The sequence below is a fragment of the Epinephelus lanceolatus genome, chromosome 20 (assembly GCF_041903045.1).
Source record: "Epinephelus lanceolatus isolate andai-2023 chromosome 20, ASM4190304v1, whole genome shotgun sequence".
NCBI classification, from domain to species: Eukaryota; Metazoa; Chordata; class Actinopteri; order Perciformes; family Serranidae; genus Epinephelus; species Epinephelus lanceolatus.
Window position 1 is genome coordinate 39,603,733 of NC_135753.1, and position 23,768 is coordinate 39,627,500.

Consider the following 23,768-nt stretch of genomic DNA (forward strand, 5'->3'; position numbering starts at 1 on the left):
GGATCACTTAATTGGCCTAAAAGGTTCTGCACTAAGCTGGTTTAAATCTTATTTATCTGATCGTTTTCAGTTTGTTGACGTTCATAATGAGTCATCCTTACGTACCAAAGTTTGTTTTGGAGTTCCGCAAGGTTCTGTACTCAGACCAATCCTATTTACTCTATATATGCTTCCTTTAGGCAACATCATTAGAAATCACTCTATAAATTTCCATTGTTATGCAGATGATACACAGTTGTATTTATCTATGAAGCCAGAAGAAAGTAATCAATTAACTAAACTCCATAACTGCCTTAAAGACATAAAAACTTGGATGAGCACCAATTTCCTGATGTTAAATTCAGACAAAACTGAAGTTATTGTTCTTGGCCCCAAACAACTCAGAGACTCTTTATCTGATGACATAGTTTCTCTAGATGGCATTGCTCTGGCCTCTAGCACTACCGTAAGAAACCTCGGAGTAATATTTGATCAAGATTTGTCTTTTAATTCTCATTTAAAACAAACCTCACGGACTGCATTTTTTCATCTGCGTAATATTGTGAAAATTAGGCCTATCCTGACCCGAAAAGATGCAGAAAAATTGGTCCACGCTTTTGTTACCTCAAGGCTGGATTACTGTAACTCTCTATTATCAGGTAGCTCTAGTAAGTCCTTAAAAACTCTCCAGCTAATTCAGAATGCAGCAGCACGTGTACTAACAGGAACTAAGAAACTAGATCATATTTCTCCTGTTTTAGCTTCTCTGCACTGGCTCCCTGTAAAATCCAGAATTGAATTTAAAATCCTACTGTTAACTTATAAAGCTCTAAATGGTCAAGCTCCGTCATATCTTAGAGAGCTCATAGTGCCATATTATCCCACCAGAACACTGCGCTCTGAGAACGCAGGGTTACTCGTGGTCCCTAAAGTCTCCAAAAGTAGATCAGGAGCCAGAGCCTTCAGCTATCAGGCTCCTCTCCTGTGGAATCATCTTCCTGTTACGGTCCGGGAGGCAGACACCGTCTCCACATTTAAGACTAGACTTAAGACTTTCCTCTTTGATAAAGCTTATAGTTAGGGCTGGCTCAGGCTTGCCCTGTACCAGCCCCTAGTTAGGCTGACTTAGGCCTAGTCTGCCGGAGGACCCCCCTATAATACACCGGGCACCTTCTCTCCTTCTCTCTCTCTCTCTCTCTCTCTCTGTCTCTCTCTCTCTCTCTCTCTCTCTCTCTCGTATTCTATTACTGCATCTTGCTAACTCGGCCATTCTGGATGTCACTAACTCGGCTTCTTCTCCGGAGCCTTTGTGCTCCACTGTCTCTCAGATTAACTCATATCACAGCGGTGCCTGGACAGCGTGACGTGTGTGGTTGTGCTGCTGCCGTGGTCCTGCCAGATGCCTCCTGCTGCTGCTGCCATCATTAGTCATTAGTCATACTTCTACTGTTATTATACACATATGACTATTGTCACACATGTATACTGCCAGATATTAATACATACTTTCAACATATTGTACCACAGTAGCCAGAACTATAACTATAATATTATTACTTTCAATAATGTTGTTGTAAGCTACTGTCATGATGTCGTTATTTGAAAGCATGCCATTATGACATGGAACTATTTGAATATACTGTCTCAGTCTCTGTGCTAAGCTAAGCAGGTGGGGGACAAACAGCTGATGGAGAACTTCTCCAGCACTCCCAGTCTAAGCTGGTGTCCAGCTGCTGGTCTAAACTGGGAGCCCCTCCTCTCTCTGTGGCCCCTCCTATCTCCTGCCCCCTCCGTCTCTCCACACAGACAAGAAGCAGCCGGACGGATCAGAGGTGAGTTTGTTTCTTCTCTTTATGTCTCTATTGATCACAGAAACACATTGATAACATATTGATAACATATTGATAACATAGTGCACTGATGGTGCTGATGGCAGAGATGGATCGGTGGAGATAAACACGAGTCCAGCAGTGACTCAGACTCTGAGGGACCTGTTCTGTTCTGGTTTCTATGGATCTGTGATCAGATTCAAATCATCAGATCCACAAACATCTTCATTGTCTTAATGACAGAGTTTGAGCTCGAACTATTGATATTCACCATCAATAAATCTGATCATCATTTCCTTTGATGGTATCTTCAGACCTCTGGTCCACTGACAGTTTGAAAACTGGAACCGGCAAATATTACCTGAACAATTACTGGATTATAGTTGCCAAAGTTTTCTGCTGATTGATTGATTATTGCAGCTTCAGATCCAATCAGAAACTTCTGAAGGATCTGACAGATTTCACACCGACTGTGATTCACAGTGAGTCAGAACAGATCCAGTCAGGTGTCATCTGTGCCAGATCTGGTCTGAGTCCGTAACGCTTTCCTGTTCTGGATCACCGAGTCTCTGGACTGAGCTCATGAAAACGTGACGATGATTTTTCTTCTTAAATCAAACTGATGAAAACTCTGTTGACAGCAGCAGCTTCTGTGGAAGACTCCATGACTTTTAATGACCCATAAAATAAAGAAAGAGTTGACAGAATAAAATTTACAAGTTGTGGACCTATGAAATAAAGAAGTACACTGTCAGACTCAGCCCATTTGCAGCACAGTGTCGGCTGACTCAGCCATGTTCTGGCTCCGTGGTGCCAAATGTGAGCTGGCCGTGTACTTTTGCCAGATCTGCCGCAGATTTAGGTGTTACAGCCACAGGCCATTTTGGGCTGAGACACGGCAGTTCGAAGAAACTGCGGCCAGCACTAAAATGTGTTCTGGCCCGTTGATGGGTACCAAATCTGGGCCTTATGGGGCGTCGTAGACACGGGCTTTTCCTGGCTGAGACACAGCTGCCGGAATCAGGCCGGTTTATTTGGCCTGACTTTGGGGCATCATTCCTCCCAAGTCTCAGCCGAGCCCGACTTAATTCTTCTGACGTGCAGAGTTTGGGCCGATGCTGGGCCGGGTGATTTTGGCTGTAAACAAATAACTAAAAACAAAGATGAACAAACACGACCAGTTAAACTAAAAAGGACAATTAACAACAATTAATAAACACAAACTAACTATTGTTGCAGTGTGTTGCTGCTGTGTCAATCTGTGAAGAGTCGGTCATGTGATGCTCAGATCTCATTCAAGATTGGAGATTTGTTGATTTCCATCTGTTCTGATGAACCTGAAACCAGTTTGACCAGTCTGAACCAGTTCACTGAGAGACCTGAACTGGACTCAAACACCAGCTGATATTCAAAGTATCTGTTTATGGTCATCACACTCAGGACTTTGAGGAGCACCTCCACACTGGATCTGGATTCAACTTCAAACCAACAGATATGAGACAAGATCCCAAAATGATCCAGAATTTAATCAAAACTCGACTCAAACTCAACGTTTACCTCAACTTTCAGTAACTAAAACAAAAATCTGACGTGAACCCAAAGTTAAATCCAACAAATGAGCAGCGAGTTAAAGTCAAGCGTGCAGGAGGAATAACCAGGTCAGATTACTGTCTGAGGACCTGAGTGAAAACACTTAGCTCTGACTGAGCTCTGATTGGCTCACACCATCCATTTCCTCCTAATGGAAACACTGCCTGCACACCCCACTCTGTCCTCCCCTGGGAACCAAAACCATTAGACAGAGGTTCCCCTCAACACACACACACTCTGATCAATACACTGAAAGAGGCTGACTTCCTCTCAAACACACACACGATCAATATTTAATGTCAGCTCAGCTTCGTCTCTCCAACAGCCGCAAAACAAAATTCAACTTTCACACCTTCAATAGACAAACGTCAGCTTTTCAAAGAGTCGGACAGATTGAATGTCTGTTAGCTTCTGTTAGCTTCTGTTAGCTGCTGTAAGCTTCTGTTAGCTTCTGTTAGCTTCTGTTAGCTGCTGTAAGCTTCTGTTAGCTTCTGTTAGCTACTGTTAGCTGCTGTAAGCTTCTGTTAGCTTCTGTTAGCTACTGTTAGCTTCTGTTAGCTACTGTTAGCTTCTGTTAGCTACTGTTAGCTTCTGTTAGCTGCTGTTGGCTTCACGTTTCCAACAACCACAAAATCTGAATAAACGAACCCTTATAATATTTAGCTTTCACACCTGTAATAAATTAGGCTGACCAAACGTCCTCTTTTGCCCGGACATGTCCACTTTTCACGTCCCGTCCGGGGCGTCTGGGGGGTTTTTATAAACTGATGATAATGTCCGGTTTTCCGTGTGTGTGTGTTAGAGTGCGGCACGGGCCGCATATTTCTGTACGAACCCGAACCGAGCCCGACATTATTTAATGACCAAAGCACTGAGTTTGTCACACAGTGGTTACAGGCTATTTAACAGGCCGGGCGTGCTAAGGGGAGAGGGAGACCTCCGTGTTTGAGACGGGAGCGGGAGGCGGGAGGTCCGATGGTTCCAGCGAGAGGAGAGGGAGAAATAAAACAAAATAAGATAAAATAGGAAAAACCTGTCGCCCTCTTTTATTTTATTTTCAGCGTAATCAAGGCGGAGGCGGGCGGCTGGAAGTCCGAGACTTCCAGCGAGGGGAGAGATAGAAACAAACAGCCAATGTGTGTGTGTGTGTGTGTTATGTTCAGGTGTTGTCACGTAAATAACAGTGCCCAAGCAATAAACAGGACAGACAATAGGATTTTATTTATTTTTACACTACATTTTCACTGAAAGCTGACCGAATCCGACCCGAGCCCGAATACAATTTATAGCTACATTTCTGACCAAACCCGGCCCAACCCATCGGGTACCGTCGGGCTCGGATCGTCACACTCTAGTGTGTGTGTATGTGAGGCCTATCTGAATTTCTGTCTTTGAGAGAGATTATTTTGTAATATAACTGAATTTTCTATCCATACATATAAATTTTAAATATATTAAAATTATAAGGCATCTTTGAGTAAACTGCGAGTATCATTTAAGTAGGCTATGTCGTGGCCGGCCGAGTGTCCTCTTTTTTGGAAATCAAAATATGGTCACCCTATAATAAATAATTCAATGTTTCAAAGAGTTGGATGGATTTCATGTCAAGAGATTTATAGTGGGTCTGCTGTTAGTTTCTGTTAGCTCCTGTTAGCTGCTGTTAGCTTCTGTTAGCTGCTGTTAGCTGCTGATAGCTTCTGTTAGCTCCTGTTAGCTGCTGCTGTTAGCTCCTGTTAGCTGCTGTTAGCTCCTGTTAGCTGTTGTTAGCTTCTGTTAGCTGCTGTTAGCTGCTGATAGCTTCTGTTAGTTCCTGTTAGCTCATGTTAGCTGCTGCTGTTAGCTTCTGTTAGCTGCTGTTAGCTCCTGTTAGCTCCTGTTAGCTGCTGTTAGCTCCTGTTAGCTTCTGTTAGCTGCTGCTGTTAGCTTCTGTTAGCTGCTGTTAGCTGCTGATATCCTCTGTTAGCTGCTGTTAGCTCCTGTTAGCTGCTGCTGTTAGCTTCTGTTAGCTGCTGTTAGCTCCTGTTAGCTGCTGTTAGCAGTTTAACTCAAGCTTAAATAAACCCATAAACAGTGAAACTGTAGTCAGTGGGTTCTGAGTGGCTGAGCGGACCTATTTCCTTTTTTCTCCGCAGGATGTTGTCATCACCACCTTCTACCTCCCTCCCCATCTCTGCCCACCCTCGACCCCCTCGGACAGTGACCTCTGACCCCCGCCACGTCACCATGGAAACCTACTGGAGAGAAGTGCGGAGCATTGAGGAGGAGAAAGAGGGAGAGGAAGAGGAGGATGAGGAGGAGAGGAAGAGTATGGATGGTGAGTTAAACTGACAGCAGAGTGAGACATCGACTTTCTGTCTGACTCATACCCGTCTTTGTTTACCTGTAGAGGTGGAGCTGGAGGAGGCGTGGCTGAAGGAGGCAGGGTTATCCTCACTGGTGACCGACTTGTTGTCAGAAGAGGCGCCGCCACCGGCCGAGGCGCTGCTGTCCACACTGACACGGCAACAAGCCGCCACGGTGAGAAAGAGGCTGGACAACTACAATGAGACACTGAAGACCAGAAACAGGCAGCCAATCAGAGACGTGCGGGACATCTTCACTGAGGTGGGTACAAACATACTCAGTCAGACAGTATCATGACCCTCCCCTTTTTTCATGAGTTGCAGCCACAGGATACGGTCACACATGAGCCGAAAATTCAAAATGTTTTAGTCGACGAAAAATAAAAATATTTTAGTCAATGAAAAATGAAAAACATTTACGTCGACATCGAGTCATAATGTTCTCTATATGTTGCTAAGATGAAGGAAAAGCTCCGTAGACTGATGCCTTGATAATTCAGTGATGCCTTCGGGTCATCTTTTGAGGATTTGGATTTGGAGTTATAATTGATCTAAACCAAACAGAGGGCACAAAACTATAATCAAAACATGTTTTCAGAAAACATACAAAGAATCAAACAATTTGGAAGATTTCAACACTTTGTTTCAGTTGACGAAAAACAGGCAACTCATCCGTACCAAAGACTTTTTTAACTTGACGTCATCTTGACCCAGGTCTCTATTTAAAACTTTCATCACTGTGAAGGTAGTACATGTTCATAAAATTCATCATCAGAATGTCGTACTGTCTTGAGAAGAGACCAGAAAATGATCTCTTCCATTCTAGTCATAGTTGCCCCCGCCTGAAGAGTCTAATGTCAATTAAAGCTGCAAGCAGCAATGGACGGGCCCTCACACCTCTGGCACCTCTGGCACCTCTGGCACTGGCGGAACGCCAGCTGACCCGCTTGTTTATTTCCCTGAAAGTCTGATATGCAGGAGTGACATGGTATTTTTTGCATAGGCTGTGGATACTGAAATGACCTATTTCAGATTTTGTAGCACTTTCTGTGCCCACTACGTGGCGCTGGTGAGCACAGAAAATGCACTTCATGTTCCTGTATATCAGTTGTAGACCAAACCATGTGAATTTCATGTAAATCAGATGATAATTGTCTGACAATACTTACTTCCTGTTGCCAGTAGGTGGCGCAGAGACTTTAATGAGTAATTGACATGCTGATGCCTTCAGGCCTGGAGTCTTACCAAACATGAAATCTGGGGCAGACTGGCCAAAGTTCATTCAAGTTACAACAACTTCCTGTTTCATAGCAAATACTGCGTTGCCATATCGATGGCATTTGATAAAAATCTTGTCTGGATGGCATCATAAATGTCTCAAGGCTTGTCTGACCACATTTAAGGTCAGATTGGACAATGTATGCGCAAGTTACAGCAACTGCAAAATGGCCGCCATTCCACAACAACGCCATTTGACAAAAACTCAGTCTTCATAACTGAAGCATCATTCTTGAGGCTTTTGAAAACAAAGACGAGGTGCATCTGGCCAGCCTACTAAGAGATGTAAATCAAAGTACAAAACATGTCATTTCCTGTTGCCAGTAGGGGGCGCTACAATTTTAAATAATTATTGACATATAGACGTGTTCAGGGAAAAACTGTCATAGACCTCTGAAGTCTGGGGCAGAGTGGACCATGTACCTTTCAGTTACAAACCACTTCCTGTTTGATGGCGAACCATGGAAGTTTGACACCTCGCTACGGTCACACGGTTTGACGAAAACTCAAGCTTTTAAAAGCTTTTCATTTTGAAGGTCTTTAAATGAAACAGAGCAAATTTGAAGAATATAATACTTTTATAGAAGGGGTTTGTTAAAGCACAACTCCTGTAAATGGCACAAAAATTACACATTTAATTCAAAATGGCCAACTTCCCGTTGGGTTTAGGGAATGGCTCCAAAAGAATTTTTTGTGCACCTTGGGTTGCTTTGTAGAAATTGTGTAGGAGGCGTTACTGAGCCATTTTTGGCATCTGAGCAGGGGACCCATAAAATATCAAATTTTTCACTAGCTGTGGCATGAGTGCAGCATTTCATGACTTTTTCCAACACCTTTAGCTCCTCAAACATGAGATTCATTTGAAAGAAAAATAATAATTCCACTTTCGACAGGGTCCTCGCACCGTCTGGTGCTCGGGCCCTAACAAGGTGTCATGTCTTTGCACAATTTTGAGACAGTAGCGGTGCTTACGTTACTCAACGCTATCAGCCTAACATTATGTTTTGACTATGTGCCATATCACGCCGGGATTTACACACAGTGGAAGCAGAGGACTACAGGTCCTTGGAGGCTCACAACATTTTTACCAGTGGCTGAACAACCTAACACTGTTTGGATGGAGGAAACTAACATTAGATCCTTTTCCTTTAACCAGTAACTGCCCCGAAATCGCTAATGCCAAACCTACCAGATTCCATTTAAATAAACAGTCATGTTAGTGTGTATAGAGGCAGCATGTTGTCACAGCTAACTGGTGAATTAAGGGTTAATTTCAACCAAACCAGAGTTGGTGACTGTTGGAACAGTGGAGAGATGAACCAAGATGGTTTCTGTGAGTTTTATTTTGTTTCAAACGACTTTGAATGAAGTGTGTTTAATGACGATAAAAATGACTTTATTTAAATGGAATCTGGTGGGTTTGGTGATTTCAGGGCTGTTTCTGGTTAAACAAAAAGGATCTGACTCTTTAACACAAAGTTCTATCTCTGTAGGGATCCTTTCATAATATTGTCAGACACTTAGAATAATAATCTGAGCCTGTCAGTGACAGAAACACTTGTAGTGGATGGACACTGACGGTGTGTTCATGCCCCGAGTGGTTACACACTGCAGCCTGTTTCACTGCTGCAACCTCAGAAATTTGCAACTTCATATCATGTCCAGTTCAACTTTGGTGAACTTCTGACCGGCCAAGTCACTGCCTCAACCAATAGCAAAGAAGTATGTGTAGAGGTGACAATGATTGTTGGCATGTCTAACCAGCTGATACTGTCCATGAAACATACAAACCGCCCCAAATGAGAGACACTGCTTTGCTGCAGTGAATCTGCAGGCCAGTATGAAAGCTAAGGAAATAAAAATGTACCAATTTCATCATATTTCAAGCTAGCCTTTCATTTGCATCACACCTGACACTGTCCACATTCAGCTTTGATGTCACCTCAGCGGGCAATGGTCACTCAGTCCTCACTGCACTCCATGATAAAGATTAAACTGGACTTTAGAAAAAGAAAAACTGAACTATCACAGACTGAGGTAGTCAGAACCTTTTTTGGTAGTGACTACGACATGACCAAGTTTGCCCTCCTGGATTTTGGAGATTTTCTGTCATCCTTCTTTGCAGATCTTCTCAAGCTCCAGCAGGTTGGATGGGGACCGGCAGAGGGTTGATGTTTGATTGGGTTCAAGTCAGGGTCCTGGCAGGGCCACTTGGGGACACTCACAGAGTTGTTCCTGAGCCACTCCTGCGTTGACTCAGCTGTGTGCTGAGGGTCATTGCCTTGATGGAAGCTGAACCTTCGACTCGGTCTGAGGTACTGAGTGCTTTGGACAAGGTTTCCATTGAGGCTCTCTTTGTACTCTGCTACGTTATTTTTTCTCAGCCCTGACCAGACCAAATACCCCTCCACTGTGGCAATGGCACTCCTCAATGGTAGTGCTACCTCAGCAGGACAAAGTGCCATGCCACATGGCAAAAATTGCTCAGGAATGGCCCTAGGAATGTGACAAAGATCCCAGGCTGATCGAGCATCTGTGGGACATGGCGGTATCCCCGATCCATGGTGGGGCCTCCTTAGAACTGATTTGGCTCTGACCTCTTAAGGCCTGGACACAGGACCTCTGGGGGTGTCTGGTTCCAGGGCACTGCCGGCAGATCCTGTGAGTCCTTTGGGTTGGGAGGTGGAGTACCAGCACGTCCCACAGATGCTTGATCAGACTGGCAGACTGTCCCCAGGACAGGAAGATGGTCTGGAACTCTTGTCAACTCTTTGTCAAAAACACCTTGAACAAAACCACCAATGTCTCAAAAACACCGAAGAAAAATGCTTTACTGGCAGAATCTGATGTGGTAGAGTTTATTGTTGTAAGACAGTAACATCAATAAACCTGAGTCAGACTCGAAGCTCCGACTGGTGTGTCTGGCAAAAAAGCAGCTTCTTATATATCCTGGAAAACTGATAAAGTTTTCCCCAAGTCTTAGCCCTGTTTTTAATATCTGTGTGTGGAGGCTCTATCTCTAAACACAGCACTTGAAATGAATTCTGGGAATTGTTGGAACAGTTGAAACAGACTGTAATGAATCAGTGTTTTCTCTTTCACACTGTTCCAGCCTGATGAAGACTCAGTAGAACGATGCCCCTCCCCGCCCTCTCACCGCGCCGAGTCACCACCAAGTCGATACCACACCACCACCAAAACCATCCACCGAAACACTCATAAAGGTGCCTGTCTGTCTGTCTGCTCATGGCCGAGCACTGGTCTGTTATGTCCTTCAGGGTTCAAGTGTTCCTTGAGGTTCTTGGTACTCTGTCCTCTACCTGCTCAGGTACTCTGTCCTCTACCTGCTCAGGTACTCTGTCCTCTACCTGCTCAGGTACACTGTCCTCTACCTGCTCAGGTACTCTGTCCTCTACCTTCTCAGGTACTCTGTCCTCTACCTGCTCAGGTACTCTGTCCTCTACCTGCTCAGGTACTCTGTACTCTACCTGCTCAGGTACACTGTCCTCTACCTGCTCAGGTACTCTGTCCTCTACCTGCTCAGGTACACTGTCCTCTACCTGCTCAGGTACTCTGTCCTCTACCTTCTCAGGTACTCTGTCCTCTACCTGCTCAGGTACTCTGTACTCTACCTGCTCAGGTACTCTGCACTCTACCTGCTCAGGTACTCTGCACTCTACCTGCTCGGGTACTCTGCACTCTACCTGCTCAGGTACTCTGTCCTCTACCTTCTCGGGTACTCTGTCCTCTACCTGCTCAGGTACTCTGTCCTCTACCTGCTCAGGTACTCTGTCCTCTACCTGCTCAGGTACTCTGCACTCTACCTGCTCAGGTACTCTGTCCTCTACCTGCTCAGGTACTCTGTCCTCTACCTGCTCAGGTACTCTGTCCTCTACCTTCTCGGGTACTCTGTCCTCTACCTGCTCAGGTACTCTGTCCTCTACCTGCTCAGGTACTCTGTCCTCTACCTGCTCAGGTACTCTGTCCTCTACCTGCTCAGGTACTCTGCACTCTACCTGCTCAGGTACTCTGTCCTCTACCTGCTCAGGTACTCTGCACTCTACCTGCTCAGGTACACTGTCCTCTACCTGCTCAGGTACTCTGTCCTCTACCTGCTCAGGTACTCTGTCCTCTACCTGCTCAGGTACTCTGCACTCTACCTGCTCAGGTACTCTGTCCTCTACCTGCTCAGGTACTCTGCACTCTACCTGCTCAGGTACTCTGTCCTCTACCTGCTCAGGTACTCTGTCCTCTACCTGCTCAGGTACTCTGTCCTCTACCTGCTCAGGTACTCTGTACTCTACCTGCTCAGGTACTCTGTCCTCTACCTGCTCAGGTACTCTGCACTCTACCTGCTCAGGTACTCTGCACTCTACCTGCTCAGGTACTCTGCACTCTACCTGCTCAGGTACTCTGTCCTCTACCTGCTCAGGTACTCTGTCCTCTACCTGCTCAGGTACTCTGTCCTCTACCTGCTCAGGTACTCTGCACTCTACCTGCTCAGGTACTCTGTCCTCTACCTGCTCAGGTACTCTGCACTCTACCTGCTCAGGTACTCTGTCCTCTACCTGCTCAGGTACTCTGTCCTCTACCTGCTCAGGTACTCTGTACTCTACCTGCTCAGGTACTCTGCACTCTACCTGCTCAGGTACTCTGTCCTCTACCTGCTCAGGTACTCTGTCCTCTACCTGCTCAGGTACTCTGTCCTCTACCTGCTCAGGTACTCTGCACTCTACCTGCTCAGGTACTCTGTCCTCTACCTGCTCAGGTACTCTGCACTCTACCTGCTCAGGTACTCTGTCCTCTACCTGCTCAGGTACTCTGTCCTCTACCTGCTCAGGTACTCTGTACTCTACCTGCTCAGGTACTCTGTCCTCTACCTGCTCAGGTACTCTGTCCTCTACCTGCTCAGGTACTCTGCACTCTACCTGCTCAGGTACTCTGCACTCTACCTGCTCAGGTACTCTGTACTCTACCTGCTCAGGTACTCTGCACTCTACCTGCTCAGGTACTCTGTCCTCTACCTGCTCAGGTACTCTGCACTCTACCTGCTCAGGTACTCTGTCCTCTACCTGCTCAGGTACTCTGTCCTCTACCTGCTCAGGTACTCTGTACAGACACAGTCAGAGACCAGCTGGTGGACATAATGGGACATCCAGCAGCGACAGAGACAGATATTTGTGGTGGAGTTGGTGGAGACCAAAATCAGAGCTAACAGAGAGAAGACTGGACTGACACCTGTCAGGTGACACAAACACAAAGACTCCTGATGACTCATCATGTTGATCTGTAACTGTTCACTGTTTGTTTCCAGTTCGACCAGCTCTTCCTGCCTTTGTCTTTGAGGATCACCTCCCCGAACACCCGTCATCCCCCCAAAACACACACTCTCCCACAGACACACACTCACAGACACACACACACTCTCCACCTGTCAATTGGTCGAGACAAGCTGATTGGCTGCTCCGGGACTGTCCATACTCAGAGGGCGTGGCTGAGCATAAACGGGGTGGGACTTGTTGGGACTGCCTTCGTTTCCATGGAGACGACAGTGACCTGCCGGTGAGTCAGAACTGTTATTGGCTACTGGAGGAATTAGGAATCAAGTTTTATTCTGCAGGTTGATGAATAAACATCATACAGTGATGAGTTCACCTGTCCGTCGTCACAGTCGTATTGTTTACTCTTTGTTTACAGTCTCATGTTTTAGTTTGTGTTGACGACATGAAACAGTCTGTGTGTGATTGCGTGTGTGTATGTGTGTGTGTGTGTGTGTAGTTTGTACCTGTCTCTCCCTCTCAGGGTCTTACCTCAGCAGACGACCTGTCATCATGTGACCTCACCCGCCTTGGCTTCATCTCTCACATCGAGCTCTCCACCTTCCTGCTCGCTCTGGGAGTCCAAACCAAACGCACCCGCCCACCACGTCGCAGGACCCAGGGTGCACTTCATTTTTACATCCCGGTTTGAACGCAGGTTTCAGACAAACCGCAGATAGCACACAGCAGAGGGGTCTGAGGTTAAAGCAATGAGATGTCAGAAAGATATGACAGCTGACTGAGCACAAGATCATCGTTAAAGATTAATTATAGGTCACTGCTACAACGCCAGCAGTGGTTGTTTACAGGATGTTACTGGGGTTTCAGGGAGGTCATTAACCAGCAATACACTGTTGTTGTTGTTGCAGTTATGAATGAATGATTTACTTAAGACTATGTGGAGGCAACAGTGACAGTTTTCTCATTCAAGTTTTGCATGTCTGTCTGTCTGTCAGACTGCGGTGTGTTCGCTGTTCCTCTGAGGTTGTTGTTGGAAAACGACAGAAAGAAGTTTCCTGGAGTCAAAGTTCCTGTCGTCTTCCAGAAGGTGAGGTCTCTGTCTGTCTGTCTGTCTGTCTGTCTGTGGAGACAGGTGTTTTACTGAAGTTACAGTCGTAACACAATAATGTAAAAAATACTGTCAATAGTCAAAGTTCTTCATTAAAGGGTTGGTAAATAAAGACAGGAGGACAAACAGACACTAAGGAGACGGTCGGGAACAGGTCAGTTAGGAGGAGCAGGTCCAGGTCCAGGTCCAGATTCAGGTTCAGGTCCAGAGGACTGGAAAGCAAAGACTAAGGGAGCGATCACACAGAGATAAAACGCTAGAAGCGCGACACCAGTAAAACCATTGTTTTCCTAGGATATGGCGCATCTGACCGGCGTTGAAGCGTCTTTTTAGACGCGCGTAGACGCTGAAAACTTAAAATATTTTCAACTTTTTGAGCGACAGACGCCAGTAGCTAGCATGCGTTGCTTCCAGCGTTTCAAGTGTCTTTGAAGCGTCCACATCTCATTTCTGTGTGATCGCCCCCTAAAGTGAGGCTGACAGTCAGGCAGAGATCAGCGGGGCTGATGAGGGAAGGTCAAAACAGGTGAGCAGGTGACTGGGACAGGTAAACAGTCTGAGGACACCTGGTGGACAGATGGAGGATGACCCTGCAGGAGGCTGAGTGGACAGACTGAGGCATTACAGAACACTCCATATGATATTATTGTACCATAATAGATTAACACTGCGGGGTAGATTCATCTTTAATAATACATCATGGTTTATTATTGATCATATTCTGTATTAATAACCTGTTTCTGAGATGCAGAGGTATGGCGTACAGTGTCCTCCACGTTCTCTCAGCTGTCTTTTAGCTTTCTGCAGAGCTAGCGTGCTAACAGCTGAACATTCCTGAGGGGTTAGCATTTAGCACGAAGCTAACAGCTGACAGAGTTAAATTTATCAAAGTTTCATTTAGATCAGATCAGCTGCTGCTGACTGACCTCAGAGCAGCTGGTCCTGTGATGCTGTTCGGCCTGAGCGTCCGAGGCTTCAGCCCTGAATGTTTTATGAACAGTCCTGGAACTCGATAGGATGTATTTTCATTCTTAACAAAAAGGAAAAGGCCTAATAATAATGATAATAATAATAAAAGCCCTGGGTCGAATTATTTGTGTTTTTTCATACATGCATTAAAGCCCTCAATAAATAAATTAAACCTGAATCACCACCTCGTGGTCGTACGCCTCCGTCAACCTGTCAGTGAAAACATGGATGCTTCACACACAGAAGATCTATACAATCAGCACAGGTTCAAGATTAGAGTCACCAATTCAGTATCTGACCAAATGTCTCCCCTTCTGTTCCTGAGATATGACGTTAAAACATGATGATGTCACAGTCAAGCTGACCTTTGACCTTTTGACCTTCATTATTTTATCCTGTTAGACATTTGTGTCAAGTTTGGTCAGAATTAGTGAATGAACTCTTCAGTTATGGACAAAAACATGTTTTGTGAGGTCACACTGATCTTTGACCTCTGACCACACAATTCTAATCAGATTATCCTTCAGTCCAGTTGGACGTTTGTGTCAAATTTAAAGAAATTCCTTCACTGTGTTTTTGAGATATCATGTTCACCAGAATGAGACAGGTGCAGGGTCACACTGACATTGACCTTTGACCTCCAAAATCTAATTATTTCATAGTTCAGTTTCATAGTTTGTGCCAAACTTAAAAAAATGTTCCCAAGAGTACAATGGACAGGATGACAGTGACCTTTGACCACTGAATTCTAATCAGCTTAGTTTTGGGTCCACATGGACATTTGTGCAAAATTTGAGAAAATACCCCCAGGCGTTCTTTAGATATCGTGTTCGAGAGAATGAGACGGATGTAAGGTCACAGTGACCTCTGAACACCAAAACTGAATCTAGGGCTGCGGCTATTGATTCTTTTAGTAATGTCACAGATTTGCTGTCACAAATAACCAGTGTTCGGCAGCAGCTTCACCACAAGTAGTAGTCCGACTCCGCTCACTGACCCTCTGACTGACTGATAAAGTTATCTGAAGGTCTCTTTACGCCCGGATGTCAAACTTTGGATTTATAAAGGATCACTTGCACTTAAATCTCCGTCACTGTGGAGCTGGGCGCACGTGCACAATCTTTGTTTACTCTCCCACAGTGAGACATAAATTGAGGCGCTAACACCCTTTAATCAGTTTACATATCGATATCTGCGCCCGTTCCACTGCTCATCAGACCTGTCGACAGAACAGCTGTCATTACCGCGACCATTACACACAGCTTCAGTTGTTCATTTTGGTTGGAATGAAAATCAGGTTGACGATGTTTTCCATGTCTAATTACAGTCGGTGTCACGGTAGTTGATGAGGTGGTTTAAGTGTTGGAGGAAACGGGTTTGACCTCATATGTTCCCGCAGCTGTTTGTTTGAAACTGTTAACAACCAGAAAAAAGAGGTGGAAACACCTCCGTTACCTGCGTATACCCTCCACTACACCACTGCTATCAACATTAGAATTTAACATTGTGTGGACGTCAGCAATATGACGTCTGTACCTTACGACCAAACGTTATTCTATGTCAAGATGATGATAGCATAAGACATCTGAAAAATTCTGGATTTTTATCAGATTGACAATATTTCAATTGTCTAATGGGTTTTGCTCTCCGTACCTCACGACGAAATGGTTTTTTTCTACGTTAAACGATGTTGGTGCAGTGTGTTACCGAGGGTCCTCACAAGTGTACAAAAACAAACCTGTGTGTGTGTGTGTGTGTGTATGTGTGTGTAGTTGTTGTGTATTTTAGAGCAGACTGGCCTGCAGACTGAAGGGATTCTCAGAGTGCCAGCATCAGCCGCCAGACTCAAGGTAACACACACACACACACACACACACTGAGATCTGTTAAACATCCACACTAATGCTTACAGAATGATTGTGAACACCTGTCTGTCTGTCTGTCTGTCTTCAGTACCTGCGTAGAGAGTTAGACAGGTGTTGTGGAGGGTTCGACTGGTCTGCAGTGAGACAGGTGGACGCCGCAGGTCTGCTGAAGCTTTTCATCAGAGAGCTGCCAACACCTCTGCTGACACACACACACCTGTCCACCTACCGCTCTGTGCTGGGTACACACACACACACAGTCATAAACAGACATTGTGGGGACCTGTTCTTTGTCCCCATAAGGTCGGTGAGTCCCCACATCCTCAGTAAGGCTTCTGCCACTTTACGTGAGGGTTACATGAAGCACGGTATTTAAAGCTCCTCCTCCTCCAGTCAGTTCTACTTCCTGTTTATCAGCTGACGCTCTCTCAAACACAGATTGGTGGGTGTGTTTAACAGTCAGACATGACCCATTACCATGGCAACATGATAGCAGTTACAGTAGCTTGGGAACCAGCAACATGTCTCTTACTCAGAGGATTTTTTGTCAGAGCACAAATGAGACACATCTTAGTGTCGCTCTCTGTCTGGGCGCCGTTTGGCTGCCACTGACCCGACGAGCCGTACAGTTGCACGCCGGTCCCACTGGAAGGAAAGATGTGTTTCCAAGGTCTGCTGTTTGAAACAGAGTTATGGGAGGTTTTGGCGGTGCACCGTCCGGCAGCATCGGCCGCTCTCGCCTCAGCTCAGCACCAACATGACCTGCGCAGCACTTTTCATTTGTTTGTTGATCTAATGGCACTTTTTAACGCTTTAACGTTAAGCTGTGCGCTCCCACGGCTGAACCCGACTTAGAGTCAGATCATGAGGTTTAAAACTATTTTCCGATCATTTGTTGTTGTTTTTTCATACAGAGTTTTAAAGTTTGAACGGGGCTCAGCTTGACACTCATGTCACATAGTAAACAAGCTAACATTGGGGTTTTTCTTGACACTAGATATCAAACAGAAGCAGAGACGGTGTTGTATGAAGTATCTGTGAGCTCCTCAGAGGAGGACAGAAGACAAAGTTTCCTCGCAGCCTGACGATGAAAGTTTCTCCTCCTTTGTGTCGCCGTATCACATCCGTCTGTACCAAATGTCTGTACCTGATGATTCAAATCTCTGACTGTCAGTCCTCTGAACTTCCCAGCAGCGTTAGAGGCCTCTGTCACCACATTTCAAACAGCGGTCCTCAGCAACATGTCTATCCATCCTATAAATGCCATTATGATCATAAACATCACACCAAACTAAAAACAGAGAAGACCCTCAGTTAGCTAATGCAATAGGTGAGGCTAGCTACGTTAGCTAACTAACTCGAATGCCAAACTGACAGGCGGACAGACAAGTAAACAGACACACCCACACAGAGAGATAACTGAGGCTATATAGTTAAATAAAGTCAATAAGAACAACTGGCACTGTACCCAAACACAAATGAGGAGTTGTGTATTTTGTCTTTCTGCGGAGGCCAATCAAAGACGAGCTGGGTCACAGTTATTTTCATCACATGGACAGTACGTTTAAATATTGACTGACATTTAAAAAAATATTAAATGAAAAATATAAATAGGCCTACTCTTCCACTGACAGAAATGTGTAGTATTATAAACTCTGTGCTGCATGTTCTAAATAAGCCTGTCAGCGTTAACGACAGGTCCGAACATAACGCAATATTTCTTTATTTTATTCTTTAACCGATTCTGTTGAGCTGACGTCATGGCTCAGTCCTCAGTCCGTCTGTCAGAAACTCCTCTCCATCTACACTCTAAACCTTTTCTGCTCACAAACAATCTGCTGGACGGCGACCATGTTGGTTTCAGTACAGGAACACGTGACAGTTTGAGGTCACTTGTCACAACCAGTGAAGGCCTGTCCTGTTGTGTCTCTGCAGGTGTGTCCTCTGAGGTCCACCAGGTCCAGGCTCTGCAGCTGCTGTCCTTGTTGCTTCCAGAAGAGAACAGAGACACACTCAAAGTAAATCACAGTCACTTCATCACTGTGTTTGTGTCTCAGCCTGAAACCATCACAGCCTCAGCAGGCGTCACTCTCAGGACACAGGTTACAGGCGTAACCAGCTGGCCTCGAACATCGTGAGATATTTGGTAAATTTAGATTGTGACTTCAGGTGACCAAAATTCAATGTCAGGACGTCTGATGTTAGCGTCAATCTGGAGTAGAATATTAACGACAAATGATTAACCAAAACCCAACATCTTCCAAACATACTGATGCTAACATCCAAACAAAGTGAAATTCTAACATTGTTAAACATCTTAAGTTTTGTTGCCCCGATATTTATTGCAACCAAAATACGTCTTCCAAACGTCTCATGCTAACATCATCATGACGTAAAAAACATAATCTGCTCCTAGTAAAGGAATAAATACATTTAGTCAGTCTTTTCTTCTCAGTCTGTACTTCTACTCCATTACATCTGATGGCTTCAGTTACTAGTTACTTTACAAATTAAGATTCCTGCAAGTTCAGCTGGAGCGGAGCCGATTAATGAACTCACAGAAAAGTAAATCACTACTACTTTGATAATTATTTAAGTCATTTTAAATGCAAAAACATTTCATGGTTTCATCTTCACAAACAGGAACATTTTTATTTTGCTGATTTTGCTTTTTATTATTTCATAAGTTTAATGTATATTAGCAATAATAAAAAAAAAAACATTGTGAAGGTGTCACTTTGGGCTCTGAGGCACTGTGACGAACATTTCTTTCTATCAGTGTTAATCGCGACAGTTATTTTATATCTGGTCTCAGTGCGGAGACACGTTTTAGTCGTCGAAAATTCAAATCATATTGTTAAAAAAAAAAATCGAAATATTTCAGTCACCAAAAAAGAATCAAAATGTTTAGTTGAGGAAAATTCGAAATATGAGTGGAGTCCTGCGGGGTGAAGCTGTGAAGGCTGCGAGCGGAGCTAGCTGCTAACAGCCACCGCTGCAACTAACAAACTCCACAGATCCATTCAGCAGCTCCACCATCCACAGTCAGACACACACGGCTGATTATTTACTGCTGAATTACAGCTCACAACTCGCACCAACCCAAACATCCTGGTGCAGACTATTTACTGGAGTTTACAGCCTGTCGCTCATCAGGCATCTGAAGATCATTACAAGTTGTCAGTGTCCGACAGTCCACCACCAACATTTACATCACGTCTCATCAACAAAAATGAAACAGATTTCGTCTCAGTTTTTATTGTCAAGATCTATTTTTAGCTCGTCATCGTCTCATTTTCGTCATGGAAAAAAGGTCAGTAATTTTCTTTATAGTTTTCAGCAGGTCACACGTCACCTCACTCCAAAAAGAGAGTTCCTCTGGGCTCCACCTCCGGACCGCCTACGGTTGTGCGTCTCCTCCATCTACCTGGAGTTTTTGTGTCTCTATCTTCCACCTGAGATTCAGATGGTTACTGACGTGTTTCCATGGTTACAGGCTCTGCTGGTCTTCCTGCGTAAGGTAGTCTCTCACCAGGACCAGAACAGGATGTCTCTGTGGAACGTCTCCATGGTGATGGCACCCAACCTGTTCAACCGCCCTCACCGTGGCAACAAACGCTCCATCGCCAGGCAAAAGGAGGAGATGGAGGAGGCGGTGGGTGGAGCTCACCTGGTCCGACTGATGATCACACACCAGGACCTGCTGTGGACTGTGAGTCACAGGACACACACATGCACAGCCTCTGTGGCAACACCAGCTCAGGTTTCTGTGAAATCACATCCTGTTTTCTGTGGTAGGTCCCCAGCTTCCTGCTGTCTCAGGTGAGACAGATGAACCAGGCATCCAATCAGAAACGGTTCGGCCTGACCAGGGCAAAAAGACGGCTGCTGAGGAGGAAGAACGACAAGACTGAGAGGAACCAGGTGAGACAGAGACCAGAGAACCAGGCGAAACAGAGACCAGAGAACCAGGTGAGACAGATCAGAGAACCAGGTGAGACAGATCAGAGATCCAAGTGAGACAGATCAGAGAACCAGGTGAGACAGAGGCCAGAGAACCAGGTGAGACAGATCAGAGACCAGATGAGACAGATCAGAGAACCAGGTGAGACAGATCAGAGACCAGGTGAGACAGCTCAGAGAACCAGTTGAGACAGATCAGAGAACCAGGTGAGACAGCTCAGAGAACCAGTTGAGACAGATCAGAGAAACAGGTGAGAACCAGGTGAGACAGATCAGAAAAACAGGTGAGACAGGTCAGAGAACCAGTTGAGACAGATCAGAGAACCAGGTGAGACAGATCAGAGAAACAGGTGAGACAGGTCAGAGACCAGATGAGACAGATCAGAGACCAGGTGAGACAGCTCAGAGAACCAGTTGAGACAGATCAGAGAAACAGGTGAGAACCAGGTGAGACAGATCAGAGAACCAGGTGAGACAGAGACCAGAGAACCAGGTGAGACAGATCAGAGAAACAGGTGAGAACCAGGTGAGACAGATCAGAGAACCAGGTGAGACAGAGACCAGAGAACCAGGTGAGAACCAGGTGATACAGATCAGACATCAGAGAACCTGGTGAAAACCAGATGAGACAAAGACCAGAGAACCAGGTGAGACAAAGACCAGAGAACCAGGTGAAACAGAGACCAGAGAACAGGTGAGACAGAGACCATAGAACCAGGTGAGAACCAGGTAAAACAGATCAGGGAACCAGGTGAGACAGAGACCAGAGAACCAGGTGAGAACCAGGTAAAACAGATCAGGGAACCAGGTGAGACAGAGACCAGAGAACCAGGTGAGAACCAGGTGAAACAGATCAGGGAACCAGGTGAGACAGAGAATCAGAGAACAAGTGAGACAGAGACCATAGAACCAGGTGAGAACCAGGTAAAACAGATCAGGGAACCAGGTGAGACAGAGACCAGAGAACCAGGTGAGAACCAGGTGAGACAGATCAGGGAACCAGGTGAGACAGAGAACAGGTGAGACAGATCAGAGAACCAGGTGAGACAGTGACCAGAGAACAGGTGAGACAGAGGCCAGAGAACCAGGTGAGACAAAGACCAGAGAACAGGTGAGACAGAGAACAGGTGAGACAGATCAGAGAACCAGGTGAGACAGTGACCAGAGAACCAGGTGAGACAGTGACCAGAGAACCGGGTGAGACAAAGACCAGAGAACCAGTTGAGACAGAGACCAGAGACCCAGATGAGACAAAGACCAGAGAACCAGGTGAGACAGATCAGAGAACCAGGTGAGACAGAGACCAGAGAACCAGGTGAGACAGATCAGAGAACCAGGTGAGACCGAGACCAGAGAACCAGGTGAGACAGAGGCCAGAGAACCAGGTGAGACAAAGACCAGAGAACCAGGTGAGACAGAGACCAGAGAACCAGGTGAGACAGAGACCAGAGAACCAGGTGAGACAAACACCAGAGAACCAGGTGAGACCGAGACCAGAGAACCAGGTGAGACAGAGACCAGAGGCATTCCACCAACCCCAAAACCAGTAACTATGACCTAGACTGAACAACTGGCCCCCAGCCAACCATCACGTGACCATGTTAACATCTGCGTGTGTGTAGATCACGGAACTGTGTGACGGTGTTGTCAGGGTTCATGCCCCCCTGCATGCCAAGGTCTCCATGGCCGTACAGCTGGACGGAAAGATGACAGCCAGAGACGTCATCACCCGCTTTGAGTGTGACAACAGGTAAAAAAACCACACACACACACACACACACACACAGATCAGTGGGACTGATGATGGATCAGTGTTTGTCTCTGCAGCAGCAGCTGTCTTCAGCATCTGTACGAAGTCGGAGGAAACATCTGTGAGTCTGATTACACCTTCATGTGAACACCACGTCAAAATCATGTAAACATCATGTAAACACTATGAGTAAACATGGTAACGTGAACATGTAAACATCATATAAAACAGTATGCAAACATGTAAACAAAATGTGTCATGTAAACATTAAATATTATGATGTAAACATGTGAACATGAAACAAACCAGCTACACAGACTCTATTTTAAATGTTTGAACAGGGCACTGACACCTGTCTCTGTCTCTCAGGTGAGCGGCGTCTCCATCCAGACTGCGTGCTGTTGGATGTTTACAAAGTGAATCCTCACTGTGATTGGCTGATCAAACCCTGACACACACTCTGTCTGACCACCAATCCGACAGCGTGTTTAAAGACTCTCATCCTGTCTCACTTCCTGTCCCAACGCTCCAACAACCTGTAAGAACTGGTCTGTCAACCTGACCTTCTTCACGTCTTGCTGTGTGTCTCGCCTGTGTGACGTCTCACCACCTGCTCGGCCGTCTTTTCAGAGACAGTGACCTCCGCCTGTTGTCATGGTGACATCAGGAGCAGCTGTTAAACTGGAGAAACACAAACTGTTTGTATTTCCTGTATTTTCTATGTCTGGTTTTATTGTTACACACAGCCGCTGATATTAAAACCATGAGGAGCAGCTGCTGGTGTCGTGTCTCCTCCTGCTGGTCACTGTTGGTACCTGCAGGTTCACTCATTATGAACTCGTCCTGACGCAGCTGGAAACACCTGAAACCACACGTTGATTTGAATACACACACTGGGTGGAGATTTAATCTGTCAAATTTCTTATTTCAATAAAAATAAAAAGTGAAAGTGATGAAATATAAAAAAGAGAAAACAGACGTGGTTTAAAAACAGTCGCTCTGCTCATGAAACTGAACAGAACTATTTTATATACGACGACACAAAATGGAGCCTTTCTGTACAGACATTACAAATCATACATGAAGCCAGAGGAAACGAAGGTGTCCATGTTTAACATGTTCATCACATGATCGCTGAGGTCATCAGTTCAAGTTAAAGTCACATCAGGTTCAGGAAAAAGAAAAATCATACAAACCCACGACTTCAACTCTGTTAACATCAAAGAATCAATGAAGATACAGTCAAAGCACCCCGAATACAGTGACACTGTCCAGATGTTAGGAGCAGCAGCTGACGTGTCCAGATGTTAGGAGCAGCAGCTGACGTGTCCAGATGTTAGAAGCAGCAGCTGACGTGTCCAGATGTTATGAGCAGCAGCTGATGCTGTCCAGATGTTAGTAGCAGCAGCTGATGCTGTCCAGATGTTAGGAGCAGCAGCTGACGTGTCCAGATGTTAGGAGCAGCAGCTGACGTGTCCAGATGTTAGGAGCAGCAGCTGACGTGTCCAGATGTTAGAAGCAGCAGCTGATGCTGTCCAGATGTTAGGAGCAGCAGCTGACGTGTCCAGATGTTAGGAGCAGCAGCTGACGTGTCCAGATGTTAGAAGCAGCAGCTGATGCTGTCCAGATGTTAGGAGCAGCAGCTGACGTGTCCAGATGTTAGGAGCAGCAGCTGACGTGTCCAGATGTTAGGAGCAGCAGCTGATGTGTCCAAATGTTAGGAGCAGCAGCTGACGTGTCCAGATGTTAGGAGCAACAGCTGATGCTGTCCAGATGTTAGGAGCAGCAGCTGACGTGTCCAAATGCTAGGAGCAAC

At 45.6% G+C, this 23,768-nt stretch overlaps 2 protein-coding genes across 6 annotated transcripts in view; one reads left to right on the top strand and one right to left on the bottom strand.

The window, feature by feature from the left end:
• Positions 1-1,523: 1,523 nt before the first annotated feature.
• Positions 1,524-22,724, top strand: arhgap28 (Rho GTPase activating protein 28). Of its 3 annotated transcripts, none has more exons than XM_078162905.1 (15): positions 1,524-1,811; positions 5,531-5,712; positions 5,785-6,002; positions 10,131-10,242; positions 12,333-12,580; positions 12,797-12,959; positions 13,293-13,384; positions 16,147-16,224; positions 16,328-16,481; positions 18,175-18,257; positions 19,736-19,951; positions 20,038-20,163; positions 21,825-21,952; positions 22,033-22,073; positions 22,322-22,724. In XM_078162905.1, the coding sequence occupies exons 2-15, from the start codon at positions 5,532-5,534 to the stop codon at positions 22,402-22,404; spliced, it is 1,923 nt and encodes a 640-aa protein (XP_078019031.1). In that variant the 5' UTR covers positions 1,524-1,811; position 5,531; the 3' UTR covers positions 22,405-22,724. The 3 variants fall into 3 exon arrangements, with proteins under 3 accessions (XP_078019031.1, XP_078019030.1, XP_078019032.1); XM_078162904.1 differs by having other exon boundaries at positions 1,529-1,811; positions 22,030-22,073; XM_078162906.1 differs by lacking the exons at positions 1,524-1,811; positions 5,531-5,712; positions 5,785-6,002 and adding an exon at positions 9,190-9,333 and having other exon boundaries at positions 22,030-22,073.
• Positions 22,725-22,935: 211 nt separating this feature from the next.
• Positions 22,936-23,768, bottom strand: part of zbtb14 (zinc finger and BTB domain containing 14) — a 31,421-nt gene continuing 30,588 nt past the window's right edge. For all 3 annotated transcript variants that reach the window (XM_033638187.2, XM_033638188.2, XM_078162909.1), the window contains exon 10: positions 22,936-23,768. This exon is cut by the window's right edge and continues 1,185 nt beyond it. The gene's annotated coding sequence lies outside the window, so the exon portion shown is untranslated.